The sequence below is a fragment of the Armigeres subalbatus genome, chromosome 3 (genome assembly GCF_024139115.2).
Source record: "Armigeres subalbatus isolate Guangzhou_Male chromosome 3, GZ_Asu_2, whole genome shotgun sequence".
Lineage (NCBI taxonomy): Eukaryota > Metazoa > Arthropoda > Insecta > Diptera > Culicidae > Armigeres > Armigeres subalbatus.
The window spans coordinates 9576115-9599376 of NC_085141.1; the positions used below are offsets into that span (position 1 = coordinate 9576115).

Below are 23262 nucleotides of genomic sequence, written 5' to 3' on the forward strand. Positions count from 1 at the left end.
GAAAACTCGTCATGTCTCATTTCATCATTCATCGTTATTAAAAACATTATTTTACAAAACTGCTTAAAAGGTCAGAATAAAAACGTTGACGCGTTTGAAAAATTCCACTTAATAAGCATAAACTCGTTATGTCTCAATTCTTCATTCATCTTTTTACTAAAAACAGATTTTTTCAACATTGCTCAAAAGGTATACGAACAGGATAAAAACGTTGACGCGTTTTAAAAGTTCCGCCTAATAAGCATCAACTCATCATGTTTTAATTTTTCATTCTTCTTTGCTAAAAACAGCATTTTACAACATTGTTTTCATATTATGTATCACAACTACTCATACGGACTTGCTTCAAGACTTCAGCATACTAAATACTTTCCAGCAGAATATCTTATATCTAAATTCATCAGTAGGTACCCTAGCTATTTTCAAGACGTTTTGAAATAACCATGCTTCTAATTTTAGTACCAACATTGTACTGAATAAAAGTCTTATTAAATAAATTGATTTTTATTTGGTTTATCGACGGTTGGGATTAATATACGGGCTGTTATTAATATAGGAACAGATACCCTACTAGCAGGCTATCGTTTTTATAAAGCACCAATTACCAATTCCAAAAGCAATATCAGCGTTTCCAAAATATTCACTCAATATTTGATAAATTGTTTCAGGAAAACTTTGAACTTGATTTCATATTAGTATTAGTTAGCATAATTGAAAAATTTTCTTAGTTAGACAAATCTGAAATTTAGCATTACCTATCCTATTTTACTTTTTACTCAACATGTCTAATTTTAATTTAAGATTTTCAAAAATCGTTATGTATTGCTGTATAATTATGATATGTAATTGTAAATATTACCTAAACCCATTGAAATTTGCCGGCATCAATAAAACAATTATTTTTTAATCTTGACTCACCATTCTAGAAGTTATTCCATTTATTATATTTGAAAACAAATAATCAATTATTTAATTAAAAACATTTGAAAATAAAAATATCACTACGTAATGCACGAATTCGAACTCAGCAGGAAAAAAGCTCGACCTGTGAACTCAGCCGGGAAAAAGCTCAATATTGTGAAGTTAGCAGGAAAAAAGCTCAAAATGTGAAGTTAGCAGGGAAAATATTTTTACCTGCTCATAGTTCATGCATTCAGGCACAGGTGGCGCACTGAAAGAGCTTTTTTCCTGCTCGATTTTTCCTGCTAGTTTAGCAGAGGTTATATGTGCTTATTCACACGCTTCCCACAGCCACAGTAGTAATAAAAACTAACATCGTGTTTATCTTTATTGATTATTCACAATTCCGGCGAACGAGCTCTTATCTCTTTAATCATAATCATTTTGATGTCTAACTCCATATACCTATGATGTATCAATTTATAATCGTAATAATTAAAAATACTGAATAGGATACAGTCATGAACATTTTCAGCGGAGAATTTCACTGCTGTGTTCAATGTCACCGAACTAAATTTATCTCACCGTAAAAATAACCACCAAATTTATCATGTGATGAATTTAGTAATTTATCGCCTACGAACTTAAGGATCATGACAATTATTGGATTTTTCTTTCATATGACATTCAATATCAAGATACTAGATAAGCTATATATCATGACTGTAGTGTAAATAGCCAATAATACGGTATCAAATAATGTGCTGTTATTTTGCAAGTTTATTTATATATACCATTTTCAAACTACAACAGAAAGATAATATTGTATGTATATAAATATTTAGATGTCACGTTTGTTTTTGTAAGAAGATGGTTTGTCAAAAACTTGACGCATTCCTCCAGCCCTTTCATTGTAAAATTTAGTATTATTAGCTGAATCTGCAAACCAAGGTGATTCGGCTTTTGTGGTATCCTGATCCACCAAATGGGTGTATTTGGTTCTGCCACATCTCCCGAAGTTCTTGACTTGCATGACCTTGGGCAGGATGGTTTTGTCGAAGTGATCTTCCAGCGTTGGAGCGGAAAAGTCCTGCTTGTACACTTGATCTTCCTGGTCCAAGTAGAAAGCACCGCGATGATAGTACTTTTGCAAGAACTTATACTTTCCTTTGACAGTTTTGTTTGTGACCTGTTTGGGATTGAGTCGTTGATCCTGGCGGCGTTCTTCCTCCGTCATGTTTCGTATTCGATCTATTTCCAGTTTTTCCTTCTCAAGCGACTCCTTCTCTTCACGATCTCGTTTAATACGCTTCAATTCCCGCAGTTTCCACGCTTCATATTCAACCTCATCGTTCTCATCATCTGTATTGACATCGTTCAAATTTGGCTCATTATCCACTTTGGCCTTTTCCATGTCCTTCTTGATGCTGTCTTCAACTAGCTTCAAGGTTTGTCGACGACGCTCCTTGGCAGCTTTTTTCGATTCATACTCAAGTTGTTTTTGTTTATTGGCTTCGCGCTCCTTCTCGATCACCGTCGTTCTATCTTTTTTGCGTACAAACAATGGTTTTAATCTAGAAAAAATAATAATAATTACCAATTTGCTAGACCAGATTTTACCTTTGATTTACCTTGGTTCATTCTCTTCCTCGCTCTCTGTCTCTTCGTATTCTGAACTTTCCGATTCCGATGTGTCCGATTGGCCTTCATCCTCTTTTTGAAGAACTTCCTCTTCCTTTTTCTGTTGTAACATCTTCAGCCTCAACATATTTCTCCTACGTTCAATCTCGGAATCGCTCAGTTCCGTATCCGATTCCGACTCCGAACCAATGGAAATGCGCCGCATCCTGGTGAGATTTTCCCCAGATCCCGGTACGTTCTCGTCTTCCTCTTCATCATCCGACTCCTCCGGTCTGTGTCGGTGACGCAAATGTTGGCCAGGTTCTTCCTCCTCGACTTCATTAGCTTCCTCCTCTTCTTCTGATTGAACAAGTTCCGGTTCGTGAATCACCCGATGACGCTCTCTACGCTCACGTTCAATCTCCTCCGCTTCCGCTGCACTCCGTATGGCATGCAAGCGCCGAATACGAGGATCGTCCATATTTCCCTGAATGTCATCTTCTCCATCCGTTTCCTCGCGGCGGCGGGATTCGCGATAGGATTCTTCCGCCGTTCTACGATTGTCGATGAAATCATCCTCGTCAGATTCCTCTTCGCTACTGGAATGTTGGGCGTATTCCGGACGTTTTCCCGATACATATCGGTGAACTTTCACCTTTTGCATGGACAGTTCACCTACAAGTCACAAGTCAATTAGACATAGTTGGGGTCATCAATTCTAATGCTTACCTCTCGGGTTTCGGATAGGAACAGCCCCTGCTGTACTTTGAATGCCGTATATTGTTGGTTGCGAAGTCATTTTAGCGAATTAATGTAGGAAAATTACAAGATTTTCGAATCGATTTTTCTTTCTCAAGAAATGTAAACATCAACGCGAATGATAAAAGTTTGAGCCAGGGTTGTATTCATCTTGGTTTAAGCTTTGATGAGGACGGCCAGTGACAGCAGTGACAGTATATTCAGCAACATGAACACCAGAAATTCGCGACATGGGGGTACACGGACAGATAAATCAACACAAAATTTGAGTTCAAAATATTTATACTTCTCGGGTATACACTGTGCCACCAAAGTACTCTTTAATGGGTAAAAATGTACCCATTATGAAGTTAAATAGTTCAACTCATTAAAAGAGTAAACAGCGTTTACTCATTAATGGGTAAAAGACCTGTACGTCAAGTTCATGTGTGATTTTTACCCATTATCGTAAACAAAATTCGAGCACAGTGGGTAAAACTTACTCTTTTCTATTCTAAATAATTCGTATAGAAAAAATAATATGGATTTGAAAAAGACATTGTTATAATTTAAGAGGCATGAAGTTTTATTTCCTGACATTAAGATCTATTTACATACAACAACATATTCACTTAGAAACAATCTCGAAAACAATATTATACAGCGTAAAAGTCGAGATCAACCAATGCTGAATTGTTGTCATCAGCGTCCTCATTTCACATTGGCTTCTTGAGTCTCCTTTCAGCGGCTGCTGTAACGGAACTGCCGTCAGATGAACGCCGATAAAAAGCTTGATTTCCCGGCCGTCAATTACTATGGACGACATTCTCGTACGCTTGGTCGTAATCTGAAATAAGACTTAGTATAAGTTTATCGACTTATTTCCATACACAAAATAGAAATCAAACCTTATCCATTTGATTACTGCATGTAGGGCTCTGGTTTCTTTTCGGGAGCAGCTGTTGGGGCTGGCGCTAGCGGATCAGATTCTGGTAATCAGGATCTTGATGTGCGATTCCATTACATATTCCTAATTTTATGTATTCCTCTGTGTTTTTGGTCTGTAATAAAGGAATTATGTTGAATAGTTGTTAGAACAACTAAAAATATAAACAACTTACGTTTTATTACCATAAATCACAAAGATTTTTAAATTTTATTGCATGTCGTTTGCAAACGCGGGCTCAGCGGATTATCAGTTATTTGTTCTTGTTGGTATGCACGTAAGTAGTTTTTCACTCTTTAATGAGTAACTATTCAATATGGCAAAATGGTTGATAAATACGCATTATCTAAAAAATAAAATACCCACTTTTTTGACAGCTCCATACATTGTCAAAAAATGAGGTATTTTTGCTCTTTAATGGGTATTGGTGGTTCACAGTGTAGATAGTAGAATCTATAGATGAGCGAAAGCATGGCTGAGTCGATTTTTTTGCCCGTGCACACGCGCATATGACGTCACAGCCCTTAACGTTTCCATTGAAATCGTGACGTCATGCTCGTTTGGAGACACGTTTGACAGTTCGTTTGGAGACAGAGGATTTATCTTCGCTCATCTATATATTCCACTATCTATATTCTCGGGTACTTACTCAAAAGGAGAGAGCCCGAATAAAAAGGAATCATACTACTATTTTTCTAGCTATCGTTTTTTGAGTATAAAAAATCATAGTTGAATTTTTTATGGAATCATATGAAATATTGTACGTTAATTATGCGATGAATGATATTTACGATAGCCTATTTAATATTTTGATTTTGGATGATACATTGAATGGGTTGTTAAGTATCGTTACCATTCAAAAACATCAACTTTTGCTTATGTTTTTGAAGAGCAATTTTACCACGAATCATTAGTTTATCTTCACTTTTTGTTTCTAGCGATTATTACGATTATGATTATATTCACGAAAGACTTTGAATAGTATGATTTTTTAAACGATTCAGCCGTTAATCCAAATTAAAAGCTGTGCAATAATCTTTCAATATTATGATTATTGTATTACAATATGTATAATATTATTTCACACATTATTGTACGGGGAATATTCATTTGAAGGGTTTCGGTTTTTGAAATAGGCCAACATTTTTTTCTTTATCATATAGCTCTTTAACTTGATATGATTTCAATTTATTTTATTATAAATAATTTATTTTTCATCTTTTTAAATAATTAATAAATGTTGTGTTATTTACGAGACGAGCCAGCCACGGAGTGCAAGTCTCGAGGGGGGCGACAGTAATCCACTGGGATTTAATTTTATCAATTTTCAACCCATTATTCTGACTATGACTCATTTTATGTGAGTTTAGCCATTTGCTTTCGCTAAATCAGATTTTATCGGATAATTTTCGATTTCATAAGTTTTTAGCTCATTTTTGATTTTCCGTGGATATTTCATTTCATGTTCACACCCACCGCTACAGTTGCAATACTAATACTAACCAACCAAATGTCATTATTATTCAGCTGTTTATAAACACCTCGATTGTTTACATTGAATCGAATTAAATTAGTTTCTGTTTCCTTTAGTGTTTCCGTCGTAGATTCAGTCTCTATCAGTTCCATTCTTGTGTATTTGAAAAGTGCGTTCCGTGTCGCGCGTGGTCTCTTAATATGGATTTCTTTTGGAGAGAGCTGTCCAAGGTAACCGGTCCGATTCGGAGAGAATCCGGGTGATTCTAGAAGAATTAAAATACATCCATGGGGTTTGGCCCATCTAGATGAAAAGGATAATTAAGGACATGGAAGAGGAGGTACGGAATTTTCCCAAAATAACGGGGAAGTCCGAACAGGAATGGCAGAAAGTCATCGGATTTAACGGACCCTTGCAAACTTTTCGCTTTATGTTGGGCGAGAGGAGTGTTCTTAAAGTAATAGCAAGCACTATCCAAACCCATGGCATCGCCAAGTTCTGTAAGAAGTTGCTTCGACAGGAAGCCATTCGGCAATGTAGGCCAAAAACTATAGATGAGCGAGAAGACGAAGCTGTGCGGGAGAAAATTATTAACTTCTACAAGAAGAGGTAAGTGGTTATTTTGTAAACATTTGTAAAATGAGAATAGTCCAGACTGTACGTATTACACGAGCAGATTAGTTATCCTGCTCCTCTCTTTAAAGACAACATATCCTCCTTCTTCTTATTGGCATTACATCCCCCACTGGAACATTGTCCGCCTCATTGCTTAGTGTTCATTCAGCACTTCCACAGTTAAGCCAAGTTACCATTTTGCATTCGTATATCATGAGGCTAACACAATGATACTTTTATGTCCAGGGAAATTGGGACAATTTCCAAACCGAAAATTGCCTAAGCCGGCACCGACGCGACGTGACAGTGCAATTTGACAGCCTGTTGATTATGATTGTTGTTATTCTTTCACGTGAGTTGCGTCACGTCGCATCGCTCGTCGCGTTTATGGGCCAAACACAATTGATACGTTTGCGTGCGTTTTGACAGTTTTCCCATGGGAAAACATGTGCACCTCAGAATGGTCTTGCTTAATAGCCGCGCATCTTACCGCTAGGCCTCATACCTCGGGAATTTGGTCCTCGGATTTTTCCCCATGTATTTTTACATATGCAATGTATTCGGGATTTGGGCACGGAAAATCAAAATCCCGGCCCCATTTGAAATGCACGGATGGACCAAAATTTGGTGGAAAATTTTCCCGAGTTGTAAGGCTATCTTAAGGACGGTCTACATATCCTACGCTCGAATATATTTATAATCCGAAAGTTGCCCTAAACAAGACCTGAATTTGGGGCCCTCCTTAGCCGTGCGGTAAGATGCGTGGATACAAAGTAAGACCATGCTGAGGGTGCCGGTTTAGGCAATTTTTGGTTTGGAAATTGTCGCGACTTCCTTGGGCATAAAAGTATTATAGTCTCATAGCCTCATGATATACGAATGCAAAAATGGTAACTTGGCTTAGAAACCTCGCACTTAATAACTGTGGAAGTGCTTAATGAAAACTGCTAAGGCGGCAATGTCCCAGTGGGGGATGTAATGCCAGTGAAGAATAAAAAGACCCGAATTCAAATACAAAATTCACTAATAAAACATTCAAATTCTTTTCTATTTATTGTTTTATCATTCATAGATTCGTTAACAAGAGCACCCTTGAACATATTGAAAGTGTACCCGACTTCGTTTATCACTTGTCGTCGATGCAGGTTAGTGTTGCCTGTGATGATAATGGAATGAAAGCCTTGATCCAGTGCCCGTTTTGTGAGGCATCCATTACAATTCGCCAGGAAAAGTCAAAAAGTTGGAAAGTATCCAACTTTTCCTCGCATATCAAACAGAGACATAATGATATCGTTCCTGCAGCGATACCTTCCAAGAACAACCGGAGGCGCAAAGATCGGGTAAACGTAAGTGGGCGTCCAGTTTTCACGAAAATACCATCGAAGTAGTTCAGTCTATTCCCCTCGAGTCGACCGAAACCTACGAAGCAGAATACCTAGACTGCAGTGAACAACATTTTGATCCACATGATTCATATATAGAAGAGCAGTTTAGTGAAGAGCAAGAAGTAAAACACAATGTCTATGACTATGAACCGCCGACGCTGTCGGATAGCGCACTACAGCATTTAGACATTCAGCCGATGAACTACCAGGATTATAAGGAGCAGCCTACCAACTTATCATCAGATCCATTAAACTAGACGGACGCTGTAGTCAGGCCAATTACAGTGTCCGAAATACATCGGCCAGTGTTTCCCTTGCTCTCCAATTGACCTGTGAAAACCGTAACGCAAATCGTAATTCAAAAGGCCGAAGGTACACCCAAAAAGAAAAGGATTTCTTTACGTTTAGGTTCATACAAGGCGGCAAAGCTGCGTATGAGTTCGATCACGCTAATGCTGTTGCACCTTCCGTCAGAACATGCCAACGGCATTTGATGCACCTTGGCCGAGGAATAGAGCCAAATCACCTGCGAATGGGCGACTTTCTGGAATTTCTGAATAATAATCAGCTACCGAAAGTGTTTGTTTTAAGTGAAGACGCAACAAGAATCAGCGGTGGGATTGGCTATGATACCAAACGAGATCAGGTTTATGGTTTAGTTCCGCCTTTCGACTCTGACGGTATGCCAATGAAATCGTTCTTCCCTGCTTCGTCACCAAAAAAGGTTATAGAGTACATCAATAATTACTCTATTGGACGGAATCTTTACGTAACAATGGCCCAGCCATTGAAATCTGACGCAGTATCATTCTGTCTAATGTATTCGTGTAGCGATAACAAGTTTTCAAGTGACGATGTGCTTCGTAGGTGGAGCTACACCGAGCAACGGTGTATGGATGCTGGTCTAGATCTGGTTTGCCGAGCATCGGATGGCGATCCACGATTGATTTCAGCAATGCTGCGAAAAATGTGTATTCCGTGTGCATATCAAAACCCATTTGGAGCGTGGTATGTTGCGAAATATGAAACGAGTAACATTTGCATCCAGGACCCAACGCATCTCTTAAATAAGTTCCGAATGAGATTGATGAAGACGGACAAACGACTGATATTTGGTAAATTATAATTTATATCACTGATCAAATCATAACTTTAATACTTGTTGAAATATTCACAGGAAAGTTTCAAATCTCCGGAGTTCATTTGTTCGAGCTGCTGTCTCTTTCCAGAGATCAACATGGATTGTTTCCTTCAGATTTGAGTAGCACTGATAAAATGAAATTCAAGCCTGTTGAAAAGATAATAGAGCCGAGAGTTGCCAATGCTCTTCGAAATAACATTCCAGATGCTGAAGGCACAGCCATTTATTTGGATCTCATGAGAAAACTCAGGGATTCTTTAATGGAGTACGAGGGTTGTCCCGAGAAAAGGCTGTTCAGTGTTTGGTAGGCATTTTGCGTGCAAAACATAGATTGGAACGGTGTCAGCCAATTAGGCCTTCTTCCTCCTCAAGTATTCTTTCTTTCTTCATTTTTCCTTCGCATTTTTCTCCCTTCTACCTTATACCTAATTTCTTATTCTTCATTCCTCCTTCCTTCTCCTTTCTTCTTTCTTCCTTCTTTCTTCTTCTTTATTCCTCCTTCCCTCAGCCTTCTTTCTTCCACCTCTTTCCTTTTTCCTTCTGCCTTCTATTCTTCCTTCTTTATTCCTTCCTCCTTATTTTTTCCTTCTTCTTTTTTCCTTCCTCCTTCCTTATTCTTTCTTCTTTCATGCTCCTTCCCTTTTCCTTCTTATTTCTTCCTGTTTCCTCCTTCTTTTTGCTTTCTTCCTTCTTCTTTTTTCTTCTTCCTCTTTACTTCTTCCTTCCCACATCCTTCTTCCTTCTTCCTTCTTCATTCTTCCTTTTTCCTTCTACTTTCTTTCTTTTCCCTCAGCCTTCTTTCTTCCACCTCCTTCCTTTTTCCTTTTGCCTTCTTCTTTCTTCTTTATTCCTTCCTCCTTCCTTTTTCCTTCTTCTTTATTCCTTCCTCCTTCCTTATTCCTTCTTCTTTCTTACTTCTTCTTTCTTGCTCCTTCTTTTTTTCTTCTTCCTCCATACTTCTTCCTTCTTTCTCCTTCCCACATCCTTCTTCCTTCTTCATTCTTCCTTTTTCCTTCTACCTTCTTTCTTATTCCTTATTTTTCCTTCTTTATTCTCCTTTCTTCCTTCTTCATTTTACCTTTTTTCCTTCTTCATTTTTCCTTCTTTTTACTTCTTCCTTCTCCCTTGCTTCTTCCTTTTTTCTTTTTCTTTCTTTTTATTCTTTCTTCCTTCTTTCTTCTTACTTCTTCGACCCAGCATCGATTGGAACAAATACTATAAACATATAACTATATTTGTAATTGCAGGGTCTGTGTATTTTTCGTCAGAGCCTGGCGGAATTGGAGCGTTGCGAAATTTAAGAACATAGAGCATTGTCTAACCACAAATTGCTATTGGGGCCTGGAGATCAATGCGCATGCCCTGATAAATTTTATCATCCTGTGCAGGGAAAAGCATTACGACTTCGATATTACTTTGTTACAAAGTCAGGAATGTGAGAGTTTTTTCGTACATCTCGTTCGTTTACATCTACTGAATCCACCGTTGTTAACTTTGACATGCAGTCCTTCGAATCACGGCTACACAAAATCGAAGCTAAGATCGAAATTATGCACAAGTGCAAAGACGATTTTCAATTTCCACGATTGAAAAGGGCCAAAGCAGCTGATTCACACTTGAACCTGCCTTCCAATTCACGGATAGCCGAAATCGTCAGAGATGCAAAAAATGAGGCAAGTCGTCTAATCAACTTATTCTCTATAGAAGTTACTGAAGAACTATTTAGAGAATGCATTTACTTAAGAAAACCTAAAGAAAATGCGATGAGCAAGTGGGAAAATTTGAATTTGTGCCCTGTTACGAAGAGGTTGAAGAAATCGATAATGAAGACATTTATGAAGCTGATGAAATTTTCCTCAATACTGGCTCTGAGCTACATGTGAGAGATTCGAAGAATTGTAATGATCGTAACACGTTCAAAATCAGGCACAAAACGGTAAATTGATACATGTCAAAAATCAACGTTCATTTGGATGCTACAAGCGGATTTCGAAAGAGTTTCCTCGGACAGATTGCAGCGCTTCAGTGGAGCTGCCAAAACGATCAACTTGTAATGGTTCACCTAAATGAAACACGACAATATCTTAGTATCGGGGAATGGATTATGATGGACCTCGGCAATGGCCATTTGTCGATTTGTAAGGTTTATGAGTTCACCTATTTGAGCGGAAAAGAAGGTCCTACACTCGATTCACGGCACCGATCAACGCTCCTGAGGATGTTGAAGTGAAAGGAATAGGTGTAAAAGGAGCATATTTCGAATTGGTCCGGATCGATTGCGAATATAAATTAGAGCTGCATGACAATAGCGACATGTTATGCATTGCCATCGAGAATTATGTAACACATCTTGAAAGACCAGCACACGTTTCAGGAATAATAATATACAATCAAATGACCGCGAGATATATTGATATGTTTTTAAACTAAAATCCATGTTGCGATTGTTATCCCATAAACAAGAACAGTTGTTGAATACATATGCAATATGCATTTTATTATGAATATGAAGAAAAAACCTTGATTAATCCACCTAGCGGTGATGGTGCCTTTCTCGTGCATTATAAAAATAGTATTTTGGCCATTGCTCTTGAACCCATAGTCCGATCTGGCCAATAGGAAACAATGGGACAGTATTCTGCGTCGAATGCAACTCGTTGCGAGTAAATCGGTTAAGGATAAGTGCCTGAAAAATGAGTGACATTTTTTTTGGGTGGGTGCGCATAGACACACACACAGACATCACATCAATTCGTCGAGCTGAGTCGATCGGTATATAACACTATGGGTCTCCGGGCCTTCTATAAAAAGTTTGTTTTTGGAGCGATCATATAGCCCTTACGTATACTTAGTATACGAGAAAGACAAAACCAATATACGATACAAGGGCCTTTGCTTATTTTATTACATAAGGAAAAGACAGTATATTACATTCCGGCTCGCGTGTAATTTGTACTTTTCTTCTTTTGCCGCGAAGTGGCCAGGAATCCGGAACGTTTTGGTAGTTCGATTTTGTTTTGTCTCCCTCTTAATCTCTCGACGACGGCGGCACCGTTGTACACTGTAGAGAATCTTGTTGGCACTGCTTGTTTAGCAAAAGCTTCGCTCTCGTAAGCTACTCCAGATTCTGACGCACCACCATACGGACATTAATAGAATAAAATCGTAGGTATAGATCATCCCACTGCTAGGCGTACTTCAACTTCGACATCAGCAGTATTACATTTGTTTTTTGGTTTTGGCGGTGGAGCGATACTTGGCGAGTACAGGGATTAGTTTTCTATTCGTGTACTGTGAATAATAGTTTGAAGACATCCTTTGTTTCCTGAAGTAAAGGATTTAAATTAGATTTAGAAATTTAAAAAATACATTAGTCTCGTATTGGAAGTTTGAGTTGAACTTGATGCAAGTTGCATTTGAAATGAATTTGGATAAGATTTGTTTTGGATTGGGATATAGATGTTTTGGTCTTGAATTTAGATTCAATTTGAATAAAATTTAGTGTAATTTTTAGTTTGTATTTGATTTTGATATCTATAGTTTTTGATTTGTTGGTTTGGTATTTCATTTAATTTGAGATTGAATCTCAATTACCGTGACCTGCCCTCATTCCGCGCATCGCCTAATACCGTGGTTTTCATCAAAAATCAGAACCTGGCTATCATGGACACATTATGTTTGAACATTTCACTAAATAATGTGATGTGCATGATAGCCAGGTTCTGAATTTGATTAATACCACGGTATTAGGCGATGCGCGTAATTAGGGCAGGTCACGGTACATTGAAACTCAATTCTAACGCATTTTAAATCAAACAAAATTTTGAACCAATGCAATTTAATCCAATTGGCTCTTGATGACCTACCATTCGTAATTGCTACTACGTGGTTGACAAAAGCAATCGAAATTGAACACAGAATCACCAGTTGATTTCCAGCTTTGCAGCCTCAATATGCATAGATCGAGAATTCACCAACATTAAAATATCAGCTTCTAATCATGGTATACAAACAGATGGAATACTACACTAATAAAATTGCAAACGCTATAGGTCACAGTTCCTACCGGGAAACGAACTTTGTGGTAGTGCAACAATAAGCCATATTTTCCACTTTACTCCTGCATTTCCTGACACCTGAAACTCCTAATCTGAAGCATCATCAAATTCAAATTCATAAAAAAAATCTTATCGAAATCCAATCAAAATCTTATCATTCAATTCAAACTGAACCTTACGTAATTTTAAAATCAATCCAAATCATTCCCAATTCGACTAGAAATCAAAAAAGAACACTAACCAGAAGGAACTATTCGACTCGGTTATCACCTACGATTTGCTTAAAAACGAAGACCACAACGTCGAAGTGTGTCGAACTTGGCGAACCGATTGTCTGATGAATATGTGATTCAGCTTCTCGTTCTGAGTGTCTAAATAATTGGAAGCCTTATGATGTTCTGACTAGAATTGTTCAATGAAAGCTTTAAAACTTACCAGTCGTCTTCGTGCTTTTTCGCGAAATTGTTTTCCAGATATTGCTCAACTTTTCTATTTTCTGCGAAGTTAATTGCTTTGTCTCATAAATGATGTCAACAAATGATGCCTCAATTTCGGCCTCAACAGTTGTTGCATTATCCTCAACTGAATTCGTTGTATTGTCTATCCGGATAAAAGTTAGACCGATTTTTATACCGAAGTTGGATTTTTCTCCAGATATAGGCAACTTTCCCAACTTCGGAAATAGTGCGCTAGATTCGCCTAAAGATGCGCTAAACAACGCATCAATTAGTTTGACATATAAAACTTCGGAAGAAAGTTCGGTTCGGAAGTCCCGACTTCCGAATTCTAAGTTGGTGCTACGCCGACAATAAGTAAGTAAGTTCATCTTCACAATTTCTCCATCTCAGCATTTTCAAAGCTATCTGTAAAGAGAACATCATTAGTAAAACCAGAAGCTACAAATTTCGGTGGAACCTACTATGAATATTACTTTTGCCCCGTCATAGTCAATAATGTGCGGTGTATCCACGTACATCACGCTGAGGACAATCGTCAGGAATCAGAACCGTCTACAGAATTATAACAAAACAGGAACACGTCCTTCTTGTTAAAGTAAATTTAAAACTCCGCCGAGACAATGCACTCATCACCTTGCAGCGAAAAATAAATTCGATTCTTGCATATATACGGTCACAGCACAAAGCCACAGGCAGGGATAATGTTGTCACAGAGAACCGAGAACAGCCTGTCGAGCTCGAGTCAAATCTGACATTCTGTCAAAATGACTGGCGATGAAAAAGCGAGATGTGCATGGATATCATGGATACTGTTTATTTAACTGAAGATGTGAGTCGCTAAACAGGATTTGATAAGATAAATCAGATTTGAATCAGATTTAACCGTTAACGAAGAGTTCAATGATTATTATGAAAATCTTGGATTATCTCGAAGTGTCGTCCCCCTCGGATTCAAACGTCGATTTGTCCAATCTGAAGGTACTTCCACGCAAACAAATACCATCAACAGGTAGTCCCTACCTGTCTGTGGTGATGGTTTGCGTGGAAGTGCTATCAGATTGGACAAATCGACGTTTGAATCTCTGTTTCCAAAATCATATCAAGCATAATTTTTCATAACGACGTATGTAACAATTATGAGGATTCGAGAAATCTCGCTTAACTCTTCAAAAGGACCTAAGTAACATTTTTTTCATGAATTAATTCTTAGATAATTAATACATAGATTGCTCACTGGGGCATCCCTGCTTGTAATCCACAGGAAACAACACTCTATCGGTCATTGGGTGAACTAAACACAGTGGCGTGCGCATTCAGAAACAGAACAGTCGGGCGCATTTTGGTTTGACAATTCAAATTGACATTTAACACTTGCACGGTCAAACCCATTTACCCTAATTGAAGTTAAAGCTATTCAAAATATAATAAAATTTACTTAAACCTCCAGGACTCACATCAGATTTCATAACATGACAACTCGCATGTAGTAAAAAGTACAATAGTTCAAAATTTCCATATATAAAAACATATTGAGACACACTTTTGGGTACTTAGCATTATCCGATTTCTTCCCAACAGATTGTATTCGAGAAGGAATGCAGTCCTCATTCATCCTGCTTGATTACAATTGTGAGTTCGGGCCAAACGGCCTATCACATGTATTTTGGCTTCCAATCAGCAAAATGTACCTAAGATTTCTCCCGAATTTCTAATTGACCCTTCTTGTTTTTATTCGCTCAACCGATGATATGTTTAAGGTCAATTATCCCAAAGAACCCATGTTTTTTTGACGTCTCTAACTATTTTCAAAATTTTAAACTAGAAATCGAAAAAGGTCGTTTTTTATGTTTGGCTGAACTTCTTCTTCTTCTTCTTAATGGCATTACATCCCCACACTGGGACAGTGCCGCCTCGCAGCTTAGTGTTCATTAAGCACTTCCACAGTTATTAACTGCGAGGTTTCTAAGCCAGGTTACCATTTTTGCATTCGTATATCATGAGGCTAACACGATGATACTTTTATGCCCAGGGACAATTTCCAATCCGAAAATTGCCTTGATCGGCACCGGGAATCGAACCCAGCCACCCTCAGCATGGTCTTGCTTTGTAGCCGCGCGTCTTACCGCACGGCTAAGGAGGGCCCCAGGTTTGGCTGAACATTCGTTCGATTTTGAACCAACATCAGGCTAGTTCACAAATTAACCTAATTTTCGTTTTTTTTCTAATTTTTAAATTATTAGAGGCTTCATAAACTTTGAGTTCTTTAGGAAGTTAACCTCAAATAGGTCAAAGAGTTGACTGAGACAATAAAACGAGGTAAAATGTTTAGCTCAAGTGGTTAATTGATATTCCTGTTCGCACATTTTTTTTCTAAAAATATTGCAGATATTCCTGAGATGTCTAAATGGTGTTTTTCTGAAAATCTTACAGGAACTGTTTCTGCAAATTACTTTTGAAAATCAACCACCAATTCCTTGTAAAATGTCTTTTTCATTCCTTTGTATAATTTTCCTAGAACTTTTTTTTAAGCTATAGTTTTTCAAAAGTATATAGACAACACTTCAGTAGCAATTAAATCGTACACACTTAAAATTTTTCGCCGAGATCTCAGCATTTTTTATTTATTTTTCCGAGGTGGGCACCACCGAGTTTCAGCAAACACGATTTTTGCCGAGATCTCAGTAAAAGTGACGTTTCATTTGCCGAGATACGGTAAATATTTTGCCGGAAATCAGTAATGAACCAAATTTTCTGTCGAGAAACAAAAACTGAGTGTGTAATCTGAGGTGCGAGGCAAAATGTAATTCAAATTACATTATGTCAAATGACAGGTGACATTTTTGAGAGATTCCACTCTCTAACCACAGATTTAGTATTAGAGCCTTGTACTTTTGGACAAAAATATTGGGCTACTTAAGAATTATGGCTTCATAAAAATTATGAAGGGAGTCAGGCTTCTACAAAAGCTCTGAATAAATAACATAATAAAAAACATAAATGACATGCCAATGACATTTATAACATAGCCTGGAATATTCTTGAAGAATTTATGAATGAATGCCTGAAAGAATTCACCAATGAGTTCCTGGAAGAATTCAACAAGGATACATGGGATACATAGAATAATTCAAGAAAAGAATCCTGGAAGAATTTTCGAAGAAATTTCATGAAAAATTCTTGAATGAATTCCTGGAGCTTCTCCCAAAATAATTCCTTAAGGAACTCTCAAAACAATCAATGGAAGAATTTTCGAACGAATTCCAGAAGAACTTTGAGACCATTCCAGAAAGAATTCCTTTTGAAATTTCTGACATTTGCCAAACAAATTTCTTAGGTATTTTGAACTAGCTATAGAACGATTGTTTTTTTGTGGATTGTTTTCCCTTCTACTTGTTTATTTCACCCATATGGTTTTGGCAACTCCAACATAGTTGTATTGGTGAATCAAGTCAAAACTTTAAAATAACACAGTGTAAAACTACGTGTTTTGGGGTTTAGACTAGTGCTAAACTAAATTCAACCTGTGTAAATAAAAAATCAATAGAAGTTATGCTGGAACTGCTGCTAACGAGGGGGACGACACTTCGAGATAATCCAAGATTTTCATAATAATCATTGAACTCTTCGTTAACGGTTAAATCTGATTCAAATCTGATTTATCTTATCAAATCCTGTTTAGCGACTCACATCTTCAGTTAAATAAACAGTATCCATGATATCCATGCACATCTCGCTTTTTCATCGCCAGTCATTTTGACAGAATGTCAGATTTGACTCGAGCTCGACAGGCTGTTCTCGGTTCTCTGTGACAACATTATCCCTGCCTGTGGCTTTGTGCTGTGACCGTATATATGCAAGAATCGAATTTATTTTTCGCTGCAAGGTGATGAGTGCATTGTCTCGGCGGAGTTTTAAATTTACTTTAACAAGAAGGACGTGTTCCTGTTTTGTTATAATTCTGTAGACGGTTCTGATTCCTGACGATTGTCCTCAGCGTGATGTACGTGGATACACCGCACATTATTGACTATGACGGGGCAATAATATTCATAGTAGGTTCCACCGAAATTTGTAGCTTCTGGTTTTACTAATGATGTTCTCTTTACAGATAGCTTTGAAAATGCTGAGATGGAGAAATTGTGAAGATGAACTTACTTACTTATTGTCGGCGTAGCACCAACTTAGAATTCGGAAGTCGGGACTTCCGAACCGAACTTTCTTCCGAAGTTTTATATGTCAAACTAATTGATGCGTTGTTTAGCGCATCTTTAGGCGAATCTAGCGCACTATTTCCGAAGTTGGGAAAGTTGCCTATATCTGGAGAAAAATCCAACTTCGGTATAAAAATCGGTCTAACTTTTATCCGGATAGACAATACAACGAATTCAGTTGAGGATAATGCAACAACTGTTGAGGCCGAAATTGAGGCATCATTTGTTGACATCATTTATGAGACAAAGCAATTAACTTCGCAGAAAATAGAAAAGTTGAGCAATATCTGGAAAACAATTTCGCGAAAAAGCACGAAGACGACTGGTAAGTTTTAAAGCTTTCATTGAACAATTCTAGTCAGAACATCATAAGGCTTCCAATTATTTAGACACTCAGAACGAGAAGCTGAATCACATATTCATCAGACAATCGGTTCGCCAAGTTCGACACACTTCGACGTTGTGGTCTTCGTTTTTAAGCAAATCGTAGGTGATAACCGAGTCGAATAGTTCCTTCTGGTTAGTGTTCTTTTTTGATTTCTAGTCGAATTGGGAATGATTTGGATTGATTTTAAAATTACGTAAGGTTCAGTTTGAATTGAATGATAAGATTTTGATTGGATTTCGATAAGATTTTTTTTTATGAATTTGAATTTGATGATGCTTCAGATTAGGAGTTTCAGGTGTCAGGAAATGCAGGAGTAAAGTGGAAAATATGGCTTATTGTTGCACTACCACAAAGTTCGTTTCCCGGTAGGAACTGTGACTCATAGCGTTTGCAATTTTATTAGTGTAGTATTCCATCTGTTTGTATACCATAATTAGAAGCTGATATTTTAATGTTGGTGAATTCTCGATCTATGCATATTGAGGCTGCAAAGCTGGAAATCAACTGGTGATTCTGTGTTCAATTTCGATTGCTTTTGTCAACCACGTAGTAGCAATTACGAATGGTAGGTCATCAAGAGCCAATTGGATTAAATTGCATTGGTTCAAAATTTTGTTTGATTTAAAATGCGTTAGAATTGAGTTTCAATGTACCGTGACCTGCCCTAATTCCGCGCATCGCCTAATACCGTGGTATTAATCAAAAATCAGAACCTGGCTATCATGCACATCACATTATTTAGTGAAATGTTCAAACATAATGTGTCCATGATAGCCAGGTTCTGATTTTTGATGAAAACCACGGTATTAGGCGATGCGCGGAATGAGGGCAGGTCACGGTAATTGAGATTCAATCTCAAATTAAATGAAATACCAAACCAACAAATCAAAAACTATAGATATCAAAATCAAATACAAACTAAAAATTACACTAAATTTTATTCAAATTGAATCTAAATTCAAGACCAAAACATCTATATCCCAATCCAAAACAAATCTTATCCAAATTCATTTCAAATGCAACTTGCATCAAGTTCAACTCAAACTTCCAATACGAGACTAATGTATTTTTTAAATTTCTAAATCTAATTTAAATCCTTTACTTCAGGAAACAAAGGATGTCTTCAAACTATTATTCACAGTACACGAATAGAAAACTAATCCCGTACTCGCCAAGTATCGCTCCACCGCCAAAACCAAAAAACAAATGTAATACTGCTGATGTCGAAGTTGAAGTACGCCTAGCAGTGGGATGATCTATACCTACGATTTTATTCTATTAATGTCCGTATGGTGGTGCGTCAGAATCTGGAGTAGCTTACGAGAGCGAAGCTTTTGCTAAACAAGCAGTGCCAACAAGATTCTCTACAGTGTACAACGGTGCCGCCGTCGTCGAGAGATTAAGAGGGAGACAAAACAAAATCGAACTACCAAAACGTTCCGGATTCCTGGCCACTTCGCGGCAAAAGAAGAAAAGTACAAATTACACGCGAGCCGGAATGTAATATACTGTCTTTTCCTTATGTAATAAAATAAGCAAAGGCCCTTGTATCGTATATTGGTTTTGTCTTTCTCGTATACTAAGTATACGTAAGGGCTATATGATCGCTCCAAAAACAAACTTTTTATAGAAGTCCCGGAGACCCATAGTGTTATATACCGATCGACTCAGCTCGACGAATTGATGTGATGTCTGTGTGTGTGTCTATGCGCACCCACCCAAAAAAAATGTCACTCATTTTTCAGGCACTTATCCTTAACCGATTTACTCGCAACGAGTTGCATTCGACGCAGAATACTGTCCCATTGTTTCCTATTGGCCAGATCGGACTATGGGTTCAAGAGCAATGGCCAAAATACTATTTTATAATGCACGAGAAAGGCACCATCACCGCTAGGTGGATTAATCAAGGTTTTTTCTTCATATTCATAATAAAATGCATATTGCATATGTATTCAACAACTGTTCTTGTTTATGGGATAACAATCGCAACATGGATTTTAGTTTAAAAACATATCAATATATCTCGCGGTCATTTGATTGTATATTATTATTCCTGAAACGTGTGCTGGTCTTTCAAGATGTGTTACATAATTCTCGATGGCAATGCATAACATGTCGCTATTGTCATGCAGCTCTAATTTATATTCGCAATCGATCCGGACCAATTCGAAATATGCTCCTTTTACACCTATTCCTTTCACTTCAACATCCTCAGGAGCGTTGATCGGTGCCGTGAATCGAGTGTAGGACCTTCTTTTTCCGCTCAAATAGGTGAACTCATAAACCTTACAAATCGACAAATGGCCATTGCCGAGGTCCATCATAATCCATTCCCCGATACTAAGATATTGTCGTGTTTCATTTAGGTGAACCATTACAAGTTGATCGTTTTTGGCAGCTCCACTGAAGCGCTGCAATCTGTCCGAGGAAACTCTTTCGAAATCCGCTTGTAGCATCCAAATGAACGTTGATTTTTTGACATGTATCAATTTACCGTTTTTGTGCCTGATTTTGAACGTGTTACGATCATTACAATTCTTCGAATCTCTCACATGTAGCTCAGAGCCAGTATTGAGGAAAATTTCATCAGCTTCATAAATGTCTTCATTATCGATTTCTTCAACCTCTTCGTAACAGGGCACAAATTCAAATTTTCCCACTTGCTCATCGCATTTTTCTTTAGGTTTTCTTAAGTAAATGCATTCTCTAAATAGTTCTTCAGTAACTTCTATAGAGAATAAGTTGATTAGACGACTTGCCTCATTTTTTGCATCTCTGACGATTTCGGCTATCCGTGAATTGGAAGGCAGGTTCAAGTGTGAATCAGCTGCTTTGGCCCTTTTCAATCGTGGAAATTGAAAATCGTCTTTGCACTTGTGCATAATTTCGATCTTAGCTTCGATTTTGTGTAGCCGTGATTCGAAGGACTGCATGTCAAAGTTAACAACGGTGGATTCAGTAGATGTAAACGAACGAGATGTACGGAAAAAACTCTCACATTCCTGACTTTGTAACAAAGTAATATCGAAGTCGTAATGCTTTTCCCTGCACAGGATGATAAAATTTATCAGGGCATGCGCATTGATCTCCAGGCCCCAATAGCAATTTGTGGTTAGACAATGCTCTATGTTCTTAAATTTCGCAACGCTCCAATTCCGCCAGGCTCTGACGAAAAATACACAGACCCTGCAATTACAAATATAGTTATATGTTTATAGTATTTGTTCCAATCGATGCTGGGTCGAAGAAGTAAGAAGAAAGAAGGAAGAAAGAATAAAAAAAAGAAAAAGAAAAAAGGAAGAAGCAAGGGAGAAGGAAGAGGGAAGAAGGAAGAAGTAAAAAGGAAGAAAAAAGAAGGAAAAATGAAGAAGGAAAAAAGGTAAAATGAAGAAGGAAGAAAGGAGAATAAAGAAGGAAAAATAAGGAATAAGAAAGAAGGTAGAAGGAAAAGGGAAAGAATGAAGAAGGAAGAAGGATGTGGGAAGGAGAAAGAAGGAAGAAGTATGGAGGAAGAAGGAAGAAAGAAGAAGGAAGAAAGAAGAAGCAAGAAAGAAGAAGGAAAAAGGAAGGAGGAAGGAATTAAGAAGAAGGAAAAAGGAAGGAGGAAGGAATAAATAAGAAGGAAGGAAGCAAAAGGAAAAAGGAAGAAGGTGGAAGGAAGATGGCTGAGGGAAAAGAAAGAAAGTAGAAGGAAAAGGAAGAATGAAGAAGGAAGAAGGAAGAAGGATGTGGGAAGGAAGAAGTAAAGAGGAAGAAGAAAAAGAAGAAGGAAGAAAGCAAAAGAAGGAGGAAACAGGAAGAAATAAGAAGGAAAAGGGAAGGAGCATGAAAGAAGAAAGAATAAGGAAGGAGGAAGGAAAAAAGAAGAAGGAAAAAATAAGGAGGAAGGAATAAAGAAGGAAGAATAGAAGGCAGAAGGAAAAAGGAAAGAGGTGGAAGAAAGAAGGCTGAGGGAAGGAGGAATAAAGAAGAAGAAAGAAGGAAGAAAGAAGAAAGGAGAAGGAAGGAGGAATGAAGAATAAGAAATTAGGTATAAGGTAGAAGGGAGAAAAATGCGAAGGAAAAATGAAGAAAGAAAGAATACTTGAGGAGGAAGAAGGCCTAATTGGCTGACACCGTTCCAATCTATGTTTTGCACGCAAAATGCCTACCAAACACTGAACAGCCTTTTCTCGGGACAACCCTCGTACTCCATTAAAGAATCCCTGAGTTTTCTCATGAGATCCAAATAAATGGCTGTGCCTTCAGCATCTGGAATGTTATTTCGAAGAGCATTGGCAACTCTCGGCTCTATTATCTTTTCAACAGGCTTGAATTTCATTTTATCAGTGCTACTCAAATCTGAAGGAAACAATCCATGTTGATCTCTGGAAAGAGACAGCAGCTCGAACAAATGAACTCCGGAGATTTGAAACTTTCCTGTGAATATTTCAACAAGTATTAAAGTTATGATTTGATCAGTGATATAAATTATAATTTACCAAATATCAGTCGTTTGTCCGTCTTCATCAATCTCATTCGGAACTTATTTAAGAGATGCGTTGGGTCCTGGATGCAAATGTTACTCGTTTCATATTTCGCAACATACCACGCTCCAAATGGGTTTTGATATGCACACGGAATACACATTTTTCGCAGCATTGCTGAAATCAATCGTGGATCGCCATCCGATGCTCGGCAAACCAGATCTAGACCAGCATCCATACACCGTTGCTCGGTGTAGCTCCACCTACGAAGCACATCGTCACTTGAAAACTTGTTATCGCTACACGAATACATTAGACAGAATGATACTGCGTCAGATTTCAATGGCTGGGCCATTGTTACGTAAAGATTCCGTCCAATAGAGTAATTATTGATGTACTCTATAACCTTTTTTGGTGACGAAGCAGGGAAGAACGATTTCATTGGCATACCGTCAGAGTCGAAAGGCGGAACTAAACCATAAACCTGATCTCGTTTGGTATCATAGCCAATCCCACCGCTGATTCTTGTTGCGTCTTCACTTAAAACAAACACTTTCGGTAGCTGATTATTATTCAGAAATTCCAGAAAGTCGCCCATTCGCAGGTGATTTGGCTCTATTCCTCGGCCAAGGTGCATCAAATGCCGTTGGCATGTTCTGACGGAAGGTGCAACAGCATTAGCGTGATCGAACTCATACGCAGCTTTGCCGCCTTGTATGAACCTAAACGTAAAGAAATCCTTTTCTTTTGGGTGTACCTTCGGCCTTTTGAATTACGATTTGCGTTACGGTTTTCACAGGTCAATTGGAGAGCAAGGAAACACTGGCCGATGTATTTCGGACACTGTAATTGGCCTGAC

General features: G+C 37.9%; 3 protein-coding genes and 3 long non-coding RNA genes across 7 annotated transcripts; 2 read left to right on the forward strand and 4 right to left on the reverse strand.

Annotated features, from left to right (window-relative positions):
- Positions 1-1657: 1657 nt before the first annotated feature.
- On the reverse strand, positions 1658-3455 carry LOC134225540 (microfibrillar-associated protein 1-like). The gene is made up of 3 exons (XM_062705708.1): positions 3250-3455; positions 2532-3195; positions 1658-2474 (listed from the first exon to the last, which is right to left on the reverse strand). Exons 1-3 carry the CDS (start codon positions 3317-3319, stop codon positions 1742-1744), a joined length of 1467 nt encoding a protein of 488 aa, XP_062561692.1. The 5' UTR covers positions 3320-3455; the 3' UTR covers positions 1658-1741.
- Positions 3456-3581: 126 nt separating this feature from the next.
- LOC134223402 (uncharacterized) lies at positions 3582-4502 on the reverse strand. Its single transcript, XR_009982564.1, has 3 exons — positions 4380-4502; positions 4167-4319; positions 3582-4105 (listed from the first exon to the last, which is right to left on the reverse strand). It is a non-coding gene; the product is annotated as an uncharacterized LOC134223402 (long non-coding RNA).
- Positions 4503-6070: 1568 nt separating this feature from the next.
- On the forward strand, positions 6071-9946 carry LOC134221129 (uncharacterized). Its single transcript, XM_062700323.1, has 4 exons — positions 6071-6287; positions 7366-7438; positions 7596-8793; positions 8856-9946. Exons 1-3 carry the CDS (start codon positions 6233-6235, stop codon positions 7933-7935), a joined length of 468 nt encoding a protein of 155 aa, XP_062556307.1. The 5' UTR covers positions 6071-6232; the 3' UTR covers positions 7936-8793; positions 8856-9946.
- Positions 9947-11657: 1711 nt separating this feature from the next.
- LOC134221131 (uncharacterized) lies at positions 11658-14225 on the reverse strand. Its single transcript, XR_009982224.1, has 4 exons — positions 13797-14225; positions 13313-13740; positions 13119-13248; positions 11658-12144 (listed from the first exon to the last, which is right to left on the reverse strand). It is a non-coding gene; the product is annotated as an uncharacterized LOC134221131 (long non-coding RNA).
- A 2736-nt stretch (positions 14226-16961) lies between these two features.
- LOC134221130 (uncharacterized) lies at positions 16962-19519 on the forward strand. 2 transcript variants are annotated; one of them, XR_009982223.1, is made up of 4 exons: positions 16962-17387; positions 17448-17871; positions 17936-18065; positions 19042-19519. It is a non-coding gene; the product is annotated as an uncharacterized LOC134221130 (long non-coding RNA). The 2 variants fall into 2 exon arrangements; XR_009982222.1 differs by having other exon boundaries at positions 17444-17871; positions 19042-19518.
- Positions 19520-19934: 415 nt separating this feature from the next.
- On the reverse strand, positions 19935-23057 carry LOC134221457 (uncharacterized). Its single transcript, XM_062700647.1, has 3 exons — positions 22419-23057; positions 22089-22356; positions 19935-21123 (listed from the first exon to the last, which is right to left on the reverse strand). The coding sequence occupies exons 1-3, from the start codon at positions 23038-23040 to the stop codon at positions 19935-19937; spliced, it is 2079 nt and encodes a 692-aa protein (XP_062556631.1). The 5' UTR covers positions 23041-23057.
- Positions 23058-23262: the final 205 nt, after the last annotated feature.

Excerpts from the sequence above, each read along its gene's own strand:
- LOC134225540 (XM_062705708.1), bottom strand. The coding sequence starts at position 3,319 with ATGACTTCGCAACCAACAATATACGGCATTCAAAGTACAGCAGGGGCT. Across the intron at positions 3,196-3,249 it reads TCCTATCCGAAACCCGAGAG|GTGAACTGTCCATGCAAAAG; the intron begins GTAAGCATTAGA and ends TGTGACTTGTAG. Across the intron at positions 2,475-2,531 it reads GAGGAAGAGAATGAACCAAG|ATTAAAACCATTGTTTGTAC; the intron begins GTAAATCAAAGG and ends TATTTTTTCTAG.
- LOC134221129 (XM_062700323.1), top strand. The coding sequence starts at position 6,233 with ATGAGCGAGAAGACGAAGCTGTGCGGGAGAAAATTATTAACTTCTACA. Across the intron at positions 6,288-7,365 it reads ATTAACTTCTACAAGAAGAG|ATTCGTTAACAAGAGCACCC; the intron begins GTAAGTGGTTAT and ends TATCATTCATAG. Across the intron at positions 7,439-7,595 it reads ATCACTTGTCGTCGATGCAG|CGATACCTTCCAAGAACAAC; the intron begins GTTAGTGTTGCC and ends TCGTTCCTGCAG.
- LOC134221457 (XM_062700647.1), bottom strand. The coding sequence starts at position 23,040 with ATGCACCTTGGCCGAGGAATAGAGCCAAATCACCTGCGAATGGGCGAC. Across the intron at positions 22,357-22,418 it reads GGACAAACGACTGATATTTG|GAAAGTTTCAAATCTCCGGA; the intron begins GTAAATTATAAT and ends AAATATTCACAG. Across the intron at positions 21,124-22,088 it reads AAAAGGCTGTTCAGTGTTTG|GGTCTGTGTATTTTTCGTCA; the intron begins GTAGGCATTTTG and ends TTGTAATTGCAG.